Source organism: Thermobia domestica, chromosome 18, assembly GCF_964235325.1.
Source record: "Thermobia domestica chromosome 18, izTheDome1.hap1.1, whole genome shotgun sequence".
NCBI classification, from domain to species: domain Eukaryota; kingdom Metazoa; phylum Arthropoda; class Insecta; order Zygentoma; family Lepismatidae; genus Thermobia; species Thermobia domestica.
This window is the reverse complement of record NC_137471.1, coordinates 43484908-43496971: the sequence shown is the minus strand read 5'-3', so window position 1 is coordinate 43496971 and position 12064 is coordinate 43484908. Positions and strand designations below refer to the sequence as shown.

Below are 12064 nucleotides of genomic sequence, written 5' to 3'. Positions count from 1 at the left end.
CGTTAATTTCGAATAGTTTCTTTCTCATATTTAATTGAGTGACTTTTTTTATTATTACTATTTTCTAGCTAACTTGGAGGCAGAAAGAGCGAAGGTATTTTTTTGGCGTGAGGATGGAGCGATCAATGGAATGTTGATGTTGAATGCAGGTATTTTTAAGTTGTGATAGTTTCGTAATATAGATTATTAGTTCCAGATTTTCTGCAGTTAAAAATATAATAGATTTTAGTGTCAAGTTAAAATTACATATGTAAAAAGAATATTTAGTGTTTTTGTCTTTCTTCCTTAATATTTATGTAAGTACGTTAGGTTTGATTGGCCATTTGTTCGAGTTTTCTTTGCAAATGCCTCTGTGTCCCGTCGGGACGTTCGAATGCCCCACAGTTTTCAACAGTGCTGTGGTTTATAGTGTACTGTACACTATAAACGCTAGAAAGCGTTGCCTAGCACAAACAAGGAAATAAAAGCACATTGTCATATATACTTCAAGAGTAAGAAGAGAGACAAACATTTAAATTTATTATTTTTCAGTAGTTTTATTTATTTATTTATTTATTGCTTGTTAACAGTGCTTGGGTTTGAATTAATCAGACTCAGTTTTTTTAAAAATGTCCTAGGTCTTTCTTTTTCTGTATGTTATGAACACCGTAGTTTAGGTTGACTATAAGAAGGTGAGGGGACAATCCAAATTAATCCTTATAAAACCGGCGCCATGAGTTTCTTAATATTTCCATAGTTTATGCATGGTGTTGTTGACAATGGTGATATTATTACCCCTTGGACTTTGCGGAGTCGAATAATGTCCAGTTTGGCTGGCAGGTGGCAGCACTTACGCGGTCAAGGCGTGTGTTGGTAAGCTCTGCATTCCGAGCATACCAACAGCGCAAGGGAGCCATAGAGTACGCTGTGGAATAGGAATGTTTCTTGTTCGCACATACTTGGTAACAGGATCGATTGCCATTACGTAACAAATTCAGGAAGTAGTCCCGTACTTCTGTAATAGTCCCTTCTTTCAATGGCTGGCGATGTTTTCCACGTTTACTCAATAGTGTTTTTCCTCATTTCCAATTATGCGTTTGTCTGAATCATCGATTTTGCAGAACTCTTTTGGACTCCAAACTTCTACCTCAATTCCAGTTGCTGGTGGAAGTCGTTCTTTTCACTCAGTAGTGTGAACAATAATCTCTGTTTAACTGTGTAATCTATTTCTGCTTTATACTATGCTTCGAGAATGGTAAATTTACCGGTACATGACCTTAATCGCGTACCTGTCAGTTGTACTGAACACTTTTCGGTTCCTAAGACATAAGAATTAATATGTCACAAGTGTCAGTGACTTCATTATCTGCAAATTCATGGGACTGGTTCTATAAGAATCGCCCTTATAATTACTTTCAGGAGGTAATAACTCTCGTGATTGGATTGTCTTGATATAAAATAGAATTCAATGGTGAACTCAAGGTTCCCACTCTCTTTCCCCCCCCCCCCCCCAAAGTCCAGGATGTTTTCAGGACTAATCACCAGTTTTCCAGGACTTCGACACAGGAAGGTATAACAAGATTGCAACTGTAGGTTTAAAACTCGCAACAGTGAAATAAAAAATACAGTAGCTTATGCAGTGAATATTAATGCAAGTATAGTATTAATACACAATAAATAAATACACAAACAGGAATATAATGACTGCTTTTTTTATTTTTTATTTATTTATTTTTGTGGCCTCCCAACTTCCCTTATAGCCTCCCGATCCACCATCTAGCACATGTATTTCTATTCTTTCTTCGTGACATTTTAATTGTGCACCGAACAAATTTACAAACAACAAAACTCTATATGGCATCTTCATATTGTGTGACAATGTGACCGATATAATTAGGGGGGGGGGAGAAATTATATTACAGGTTTTTCAACTGAGTATGGAGTTGTGATTTTCTCATCTATAGACATGATCTCTTTCTTGTTTAGCGAAGCTGCTCTACGGATAGCTTTGACTGTCATAAAAGTAAAGCAAGGTTTTACTTGTCACAAATAGCATTCATATCAAATTTTACTGAAGAGTAAGTACTGTTACAAAAATAGACTGATTATGGAATATTGATACTGGTACAAAGCACAGTTTCTGGAGGATAGTGCTAGTGAAGACAGCTAGTGGATGAAAGAAGAAGAGAGAAGTTATCGTAGCCAACTACCCTGTTGGGAGAAAGAAAGCCCACCAACCACCCACACATGCAGGATCATGACAAGTTTTCATTCAGCACAAAAACAGGAATAGCAAACAAAAATAGCAATCAATTAAGATCTTCATTATAATTAGGAAAAATCTGACATGCAGTATTTCTATAAATTTTAAGGACAGAAATGCATTTTCAAGGACATTTCCAGATGTTTCCAGGACAAAATTTAAGGACATTTCCACGATTTCGAGGACGAGTGGAAAACCTACGAACTTTTTCTTCAGCTTGTGGTTTCTTACGCGTAATAGTGTGTGGTATTTTTCTTCCATATTATGCTTTCCTTTAGCACCATTGGAGCTTCCTCGTATCTAAATGATTAGCGTACGTGTCTTTGGCGTGGGAGACCCGGGTTCAATTCCCAGCAGGAGTTTATGTGATTTGAATCCCACTTTAAGCTGTCGGTTCACATCTCATATAGCCTGGCTATTATATAGTTACTTTCATTTCCCCCTTCTGTGTAACAGTGCTTTATTCATAAATATGGCTACAAGATTCCTGGAAAAATGCTATTTCACAAAAAGTTTCCGCGTGCGCAAATTACGCGAGGAAAATAAAATATACAGAAAATGCCCTTCAAAATTGGGATGCGAAAATTATGCGAGGGCGAAAATTACGCGCGTATTTACGGTAATTATAATAGTAATAATAATAATATAGATGTTATTTTCCATTGTTCTTTTTTGTCTTACAAACAACCAAGGTACACACTTTCCTGGTGATCAGGACATACTCATTTTTGACACTTGTGGTAAATTTTGTTCCTTATTCTTCCACACAAAAAGCATCGACCTTTGTTTGCAACCTTTGATGGTGGGTGTTGTGCCGGATTCTCCTCTTCTAACTTCAAAAGAAGTTTTCATCGGCATTTGATCTCCTTTGGTATCATGTCCAAGTAGTTACGGTGGTGAATTCGGGTTTCACTAGGTCAATTGTTGGGGTTTTTAGAAAGTCCAATCTGCTCACTTTGCTGTTCACATTATTAGCACTATAAATATTGAGAGCATTTACTCCGGCAACGTTGAGGATATGAAAGAATAGGGTCAATGGCCATCTTCGGGAATTCCTTGCAGTATCATATTGCTGGCGCATTTTGTCTAGTATGTCCACCCCATGTTTGGTGTTATTGTAAGCTGTTATGATGACTTTTTTTTTTTTTTTTTTCATTCATTCATCTCCTGTGTCATTGTCAATGACTTTGGTGTCATGCATTGTTGATATACATGGCACTACCTTGTTTTTCTTTGGCACATAGGAGACAAGCATACATTTGTCCTGAAAGGTAAACATACTACTTTCCACTTCTTTACTTTCGTCAGGTAAGAAAATAGGAGGAATTTCACGTTTGTTCGTTTTAAGTGTCCCGATAAAAGTAAGTTTCTTCCTTCACGAAGCCTTATTGCCAGTGGCACTGAAGAGAACCAATTGTCGCATGTAATGTTTCTGTTAGAACCTGCTACTGGGTCTACCAAGCGCATCACTAAATCATTTGGAGTACTACGAGTACTCTGTTTATGTGGATCTTCTGCCTGAATTGCCACTATACTTCCAAATTTGATTTATAGTAGTTGGATGCTGAAACTTTCATGCCATATTTGACTGATTTACTTGATATATACTGTCGAAAAGGACAGTTACCTCGGAAAGCAACAAGTTGCTCATCAGTGGTTAGGTAATCTGATGGCTTGAATGAAGTTTTACAATTCACAACAAAAGAATCAAACACCTGTGATGGGAGAACGTTTCAGTAGCTCTGTGCTACGGATATCATCAAACCGGAGGCACCACATTAGAAATCTAAATTGATGCCTACTCATTGTAACATATATTGCTTCTAGTCCAGTCCCATGTGAATTGTCCCACGTATCAATTACATTTCTTGATAATTTTTGGGTATCTGCAAGTATCCCTATCATAGCCTTTACTTCACGCTCATTTGTAGGTTTAGCATCTATATCTCTCTGAAAGTTATTTTTTCTATGTAAATATTAGTATTCTCTGCAGTCTTATCAATTATTTCATCGTCTATCACGCACTGAAAAGATTCAATAGCAGAAGAAGCAGTTCTAGCCTTGTGGTCCTGTTTTGTGAAAGGCTGGTGTTATATTGTGTTGCTGTGTGAGAGATGGCCGTAATACCAGTGGTTCTACATACCACATGCTTACCCCGTCTTTCCCAAGATAAAAGTGCTGATTGTCAACTTATCAGGGGGAGGAGGGATTCCTCTGGAACAAACACACACATGTTCTCTACACAGTTCACAATTCACCTGTGAATTTCAGCAGCGGCCACGCCCTCTTTCCACAGAAAGCGCTGTCCTCCATAATCACTTTTCATGTTGTCCGTTAGTAACACTCACAGGGGCTCAAGAAATGAGCTGCACAGGGCGCTGCTGGTGTCCCTGTTACCAGTGACGCTCCCAAGTGTAGATGAAAGTCTTAGGTGCTTGTGACTGCTTTCCCAACTTCAGGGGGGTCCACTGCACCAGTAACGAGAAGAGAAAGTGTAAATCATTGTAGTACACCCCTCATATCATTTTTAAGTTCATCTCTAATATTTGTTATGTGAAGAAAATACACGTTTTATGTATCCTTTCAAAATTATGTAATTACACAATATTGCATGATAGTATAAGTTTATATTTTAAGGCATGGAAATACAGTATTTAACTTGTTCTTTCTATTTCAGCATATTTAAATTGGTGCGCATACAACTTAACAATATTTATATTATTGAACTGTATCGGCATTAGTGGTACAACTAAAATCTATCTTTAGTGTGTATTACCTAAATTTTCTGACTCGACTTCTGTTTCTCGAACCGTATAGTCCAATGGCTACATCGTTCGTCCACATTGGTGTGTCCAAACTACCTTCAAATAATGTCGTCCCCTTAGAGAGACTTACGTAAATTGAACGCAACTACATCAAATAATGGCTGGCTCTTCTCAGCGATATATGCGAATCACACTCTAATACCAAAAAGTCCACTGGAACATCGTAGATCATGATCAACAGTTTCTCTCTTTTTTTTTTTTTTTTTTTTTTTTCGATCTCGACAGTCTAATGTAGGTTTTTGTTATTCATTAACTTATCCATATCTCTCCATTGTGAGGCTCTCTACACAATGTGTTTTTTTGTTTCTTTCATCGCCGTTAATTTGGTCTTTCCTGTGGCGGGATTTACTGATCTAATAAAATTACAGGACATCACAGACATTATCACAGACAAGACATCCACGCTTAAATCTTTACTCGATCTTGCAACTTCTTATTTTAAGTAAAGTTGCTGAGGCTTTTTTTGTACTAAATGTACATAATGTACTAAAAATGGTGTATTTTTCTCATATTTATCTCTATTAGTTTCACAAATTTTTAGATTCTATTTTCACTCGCTGTCTGTAAAACATTCGCACGCGTGTAGACAAGCGATTACTCTCCTGCTTATCCCACTAACCACTTTTTTGGACATTTTTCGCGGAGTGATGTGGAACACGTTTCTCGCGTTTGGTCACTTTTTTCACGTATTTCTTTTGTATTCCGAAAATACTAGTTTTATATTACTGCGTATTCATTACAACATGTTTGGACGGGGGCATTCGTGTTACACCCACCCCGATGCTCCCCTCTAACGTCGTCATTGCCAATAATCAATGACAGAATTGTTTCAAAATTAATGAAATTTCAAACTCTGTATAAGTTATGGGAAAATCTGTATTTTTCATTGGTATGTCCAGATAATTTATTTCTCTTTTTTTAAATTAATGATGGTGAAAGTTACAATACCAATTAGTATGTAAGACTGAAGGTCTGTAGTATCGTAACTGAAAAATAACAGTATGGGTACAGATGTTTTATGAATTCTATTCAATCTGTTTCAGCCATCAAAACGAATACTTCTTTTCATGATGGAAAGTGGGTGGAACCATCCATGAAGTTGACGTCACCTGTAGTACTTACTCAGTTGCTTTGTAATAGTACATTGTTATCTGCATGGCTGAACAACTTGTTGAATTCAATATATAAGGTAGGTTTATATTTTAAAAAAGTGTTTTTTATTTTGAAATCAGTAATAAGTTTCCAAAATCCTCTTATTATTGGTTCGGCATTCCTGTCTTTGATTCTTTTCTTTCACGTGTCATTTTTGGTCTCCTCCTCTTTCTTTTACCTGTAACACCCATCTTTCCAGTTCTCTTTCCAATGTCATCGTCCTTTCTTCGTTCTATATGCCCCAGCTATCACTCTCCATTCTTGAAGCTTCATCTTAACGGTGCTTCTTACATAATCGTTCCTTATTCTATCCTTCATCGTCATACCACACATCCATCTTAACATTCTTATTTCCGTCACTTCCGTCTTTTTTCCAGGGCCCTTGTGTTTGCCCACGTTTCACTACCGTACATCGTAGCCGGTTTCAATACAATTTTATGCATCCGATCTTTTAACCTGTAACTTACTTTCTTGTCATAGAGTACTCCACCCATCCTTCTCTAGTTTAAGCAGCTAGATTGCAGCTAGATTCTATGTTAGATTTTTGTATCTTATCCACTATCTGGTTAAGGTACGATGTAAGATACTTAAATTTTGAAGTATAGTAGCATCTCTCCTCGTAGCAGTAGGAAGTTGCTGCCTCCCAAAATCGGCTGGAAATAATGTGTTCAAAAGTGATGCTTTTGTTCATGTATTGGTAATTATATGTGCCATTAGTTGTCAATCGATGTTGCGCAGTCCCATAGATTGCATAGCAAAGTTTTAGAATGGAAACATCATAAAGCATTTTTATAATTAGATAAAGTCAATTTTGAGACACATTGCATCAGTTAACGCCTCCAGCGGCAACAACAATGATCAGTATTACGTAGAATTACTACCTCGTAGAAACTTGTAGTCTTATATTATTATATTTTGTATTATTATTAATAAAAATTGAAAGCAGTGTGTCACGATCTCGAAGGTGTTCAGTAAAGTGTGTCGTTAGTCAGAAGAGTTTGGGAACCACTGGTATATATTCATTGTGGATCATTTATCTTGAAACGCCCTTGTAATTTAAACTAATATACTAATATAACAATGAAATTTTGTACGATGCTAATATCGACAAGGATATTACATATTCTGCAATACCCAGTGGATTAATACAGAAGTAGTGTTGCAAACCTAGCACGAGTTTTTTTTTTTTTTTTTTTTTTTTTTTTTTTTCCAAATAGCACTTGTGATCTTTACTCCATATCATAGAAATCCAAGTAGAGTAAGCATTGCATTGATTAGTCATTGATCGAATATTTCACCCGAGCATTAACGACGAAACAAGTTATCACTAAAGTAAAAGTTTCTTTCACCGCTAACAACGCGTAGGCAAAGATTTAAACAACAACCTTAAACTTACAAATAGACTAAAGCTTCAGCATTATTTGAACTCAAAAAAGAGAGCATAAAACAATAAATTATTTGTATCAATATATTGCACCATGTACAACATAATGAAGGCACACGAGGTATCGACACTCAATCAATCCGACACTATGCGATATTCATAAAATAAGTGCTCTATTTTAAAATCATATTATATTTACATTAATTTTAACAGTAGGAAAATAATTTTAAGAAACTAAGATATGTAGATGACCAATACAAATGAAGTTAGTGATGGATTCACATAATTGCAAAGTTTACTATGAATTGTTCCGAGCATCTGAAGTACAGGACTTCTCTTGGTCACATATCCGGCGCCAAATTGCTGATTGCATCATTCGTCCCTGCTACTCACGTGAGTCCCCACCTTCCAGGTTGACGTAAGCACAGGTAGGACTGTGATTGGCTGCTGGCGGCGGCCAAGGCCGTCGACTGCTATCGTCTGCTTTGCTGCTGATATATCCGTTATGAGAACATACAACGATTAATTACGCTATACGCGAAGAAATAGCAGCCTTCAAAATAAAATGATTAAATTGTTTGAGCTGGGCACACCAAAAATAATACACAAATAAGTTTTATTACACACTACGTCAGATTAGTACATATTCAAGGTGTTTACTGATCCTTGAAATATTGGAAATGTGATCGATACTGGAAATGCTGAAGACGTACTGGAAATTATTGTGTAATACTGGAGAAATGTCAAAATTTCCTTTGAGACCCTTCAAGCTTTTCATCATATTATTCTTCATTACTTGTAATTAATTGGTCTTCTAGTTAAAAGTATTTTGTGCACCAAATGTAATACGAATGAAAGTAAAAAGTCTCGTATATAATACGGTGACCCAATTGACTGAGAGGGGTGAGTGGGGAGAAAAAAAGCTGAGTGCTGATTATGACAAACACTCTTGGAGAAGTAACGTGTAGATAATACTTACTCACATGATTTTCTTTATTATTTTTATTAATCCATTAGTTTCTATGCATTCTTTCTATTAGAATGTTGAAGAAGCGAGTGCTTTTTCAACATAATTTACATTTGTTAAATATCACAACATACAGTCGTATGTGACACACACATTTTTTTTTTTTTTTCACCGTAATTTAGTGGAAATTTTTGTGGAAGGACATTGGAAGTATTTAAGTCATTTCCAGTAAACACCGTCTTATCTTACCACACATATTATTCAGTGTTATTGTATAAATAAAATATTAGAGAAGTACAAACACGACAGTATCACAAACTTTTTTCTTATACAAAATTTGAAGGCCTTTACAGCAGTAATAATGCAAGTGAGACGGACTGAGTAATGGACATCCAAAGTATCTTAAAGTAATTATGACGTATTTCGAATTAATAGCAACAAAATTATAAAGGATTGAAAATTGTACTAATTTACCAGCAATTTTATAACTCAAACTGTACCGTAGATATGGTAAACTTCGTCAAGTTTGCAACACTTCTTAAAATTACGAAATTCCGAAAAACATTTACGATGAGTTCGGATGCAGTTTTGGTGGTGATTTCCTTTTTAACATGGCATTTCGTGCTGCATCCCAAGTACTTTTTCTTTTTTTCCTTTTTAAAATTTAAATCGCCTTGCATTCATTGGTCTTCAAGGGATATAGGGCGGAAAATTCAAAATTTCGTTAACGTAGTAGCGAGGACTGAAATGCATTGTGAAAAACTGAAGGAACCAGGATAAGTAGCAGTGTCCCAGGTACACCACCTTAAGAAGTTTGGTTTGGTTTTTGGTAAACCATTTTCTTTAAGAAGCTAAATTTTACTAAGTCTAGGCTTAAGTTTAGCATTTTACCTCAAATTAATAGTAGTATACTCAAAGATAAATGAATATTTGAAAATAAAAAATATTTTAGACTTTATTGTTAAGTAGAAAGTAATTTAGTTCCATATTAGCGTTGTATTCAGCAGATAAATTAGTATTTTTCATCCAGAGCATTATACTAACCCATTCATCTTAATAGTACTGCAGGTAGTCTGTCAAGCAAGGATAATAATAATTACTTCCATAAGGATACATGGAGAACCGATTTTTTATTATTCTATATCTTAGGATCAGCTTCATCAATCACCTTCGTCATCGAACTTGAATTCTAACATTTGGTCCTCTACATCCTGGTCAGAATTGATGATGATCCATTAAATAGTTCTTGACATTTTGTCTTCCTAACGGACACACGGACAGACAGAATAAATATATAAAAGAGTTTTTGATAAACCAATCTCCTTAAACAAATATAAATAGTGGGAATAAATTTGAGGAACGTAAAAGCGGAGTTACATTCTATTTTGTTTTTTGTTCTGACTTTTATACTATTTGTTTCGGACTTTCAATGCTTATAAGTGTTTTCTTTAGTCCGGTGTAAAAGTGAGGGAGATTCTTTTTTGAGGTTGGGTTTTATTAATGTTTAAATGAATACCATAAAAATCTGAACGAATAATTCTTAAATCAAAAGGAAAAATACTATTGCGTCTTATTGTTGTCTTACTAGGAGGCCACGATGGCTCAGTGGTAGAGTGTTCACCCTTGGTGCTGGGGTTCCAGCTCAGGCCAAATAGATTTCGCGTTTTTTTTTTTTTTTTTGGGAGGGGAGGGGGGAGGTTCTTCGTTTTCTTTTCATTTTCTTCATACCACCATTTCATTCATTACCATCATTACTATCTTTCTTACCCCCGAGCATAATCATGGAACGTTGAAAAAAAAAAAAAAGTCCTGCCAAATGATTTCTTGTTTCTTTTTATTAGTGTTGTACTTAATTTTTCTCTCTCTGAATTCAGAATTATAGCTTTTTAAATGTTATTTTGATAGCTTTAGCGCTTTATTGTATTTCAGTATGATTATCATTATATGCTTTTGTTTACTTTGGTTCAGATTTGATGTGGGTTTCTTTATAAGAAATTTTAAAAACCATCTGTAATTTAAATTTTGTCATATTGCTTCGAAAACAAAAAAAAAAACAGAACAGTACACTCTACGATTGAAGTTGTGTTCGGCTTAGCTTAACGTGAAGTGCACAGGTTTTGAACAATGAGTGATAATAGAAAACATACTAATAGCATCTAAAGGAATATTGAAGAACTTATAAACGTAAGTAAAGTATTCCAGTGCACAATAGTCGGTATAACATTGTCAAATTTGAATAAATGCTGCATTAAAAAAAAAGTAATATGTACAGAAGAACATATACAGGCTGAACCTGAAAGATGTGGATAAACTCCGGAAGATGATTCGTGACATTAAAAAAAAGACAAAAAGTGCTCTTGCATGTTTTCGAATTCTGCGTCGTGTACGAGTGACAGCGGTGCCAACTTGGAATCGAAACTCGAATCCTGACAATTGGAACGGAATAGAAAGATGTGCACAGCATACTTGACGCGGAATTCGACAATATGCATGAGGAATTTTTGTCTTTTGATGTTACTAATCATCCCTCGAAATATGTGCTCATTTTTCTGTTTCGTTCCAATTGTCAGGATCCGAGATTCGATTCCAAGTTAACAACCCTGTCACATTACACGACGCGGAATTCGACAATATGCAAGAGGACATTTTGTCTTCTTTAAATGTCACAAATCACCTCCCGGAGGCACATCTTTCAGGTTCACCCTCTATAATATATATACATCGTGAATTTCGTGAAAGTAATAGTGATAGCACTCAACATTTCATATATTTTATACACTTTGACGAGACGTGTCCTATAAAATTCTCGCCGTATACCATCAGATTCTTTGCAGTATAACGGTTGGAAATCACGGTATTATAGTAATGTCCTTCTTTCTTTTTCAGTTTGAAACCCTGTTCACTCCAGTTTGCCTCTATGAGCTGAGACAGAAAATTCATCCACTGGCTCAGAAAATGTATTATCTATTAAAGGATGCGAAGATGATGACACAATCGGCTATTGTCATTTGTGACTCACTGCAGATCCACGAAAGCAAAGCCAGTAGAAGGTATTAGCATAGTTAAACATATTTTTAAACTTTTCATGTTAAGTGAATTCAAATGCTTTTTAGTAAAAGATTCAGATTTTCCTGTAGATTGATTTGATTTTTCAGTTTAGCGTCCCTTTCAGCAGCGAGGCTATATGAGACGTGGACCTACAGCTTGGAACGTGGAATTCGAACCATCTGAGCTCCCGCCGGGTATTTTCATGTAGAGATCCCTCTTTCAAGTAGAAAGCATAAGAAGAAATAATTTATTATAAGAGTCATGTTACTTGCAATTATAATTGCTTGTGTGGTTACAGATAAATATAATTCCTCCTCAGCGTGTTAGTATATTGTCTAAAAAAAAGTCAGTAACAGGTAACCTCAATTACAAGTGACTTAAATGTTATATTCTACAGCAGATTCAATAAGTTATACAACCTCGGTGGCGAATACTAAATAATGGTC

The 12064-nt window shown here is 35.6% G+C and overlaps 1 protein-coding gene across 2 annotated transcripts in view; it reads left to right on the top strand.

Moving 5' to 3' along the window:
- Nucleotides 1-12064, top strand: part of LOC145675765 (uncharacterized) — a 182412-nt gene that overhangs the window by 32137 nt on the left and 138211 nt on the right. For both annotated transcript variants that reach the window (XM_081746425.1, XM_081746424.1), the window contains exons 8-10: nt 69-149; nt 6111-6256; nt 11457-11620. In XM_081746425.1, coding sequence (XP_081602551.1) covers nt 69-149; nt 6111-6256; nt 11457-11620 — 391 coding nt within the window. The remainder of the gene's footprint in view (nt 1-68; nt 150-6110; nt 6257-11456; nt 11621-12064) is intronic.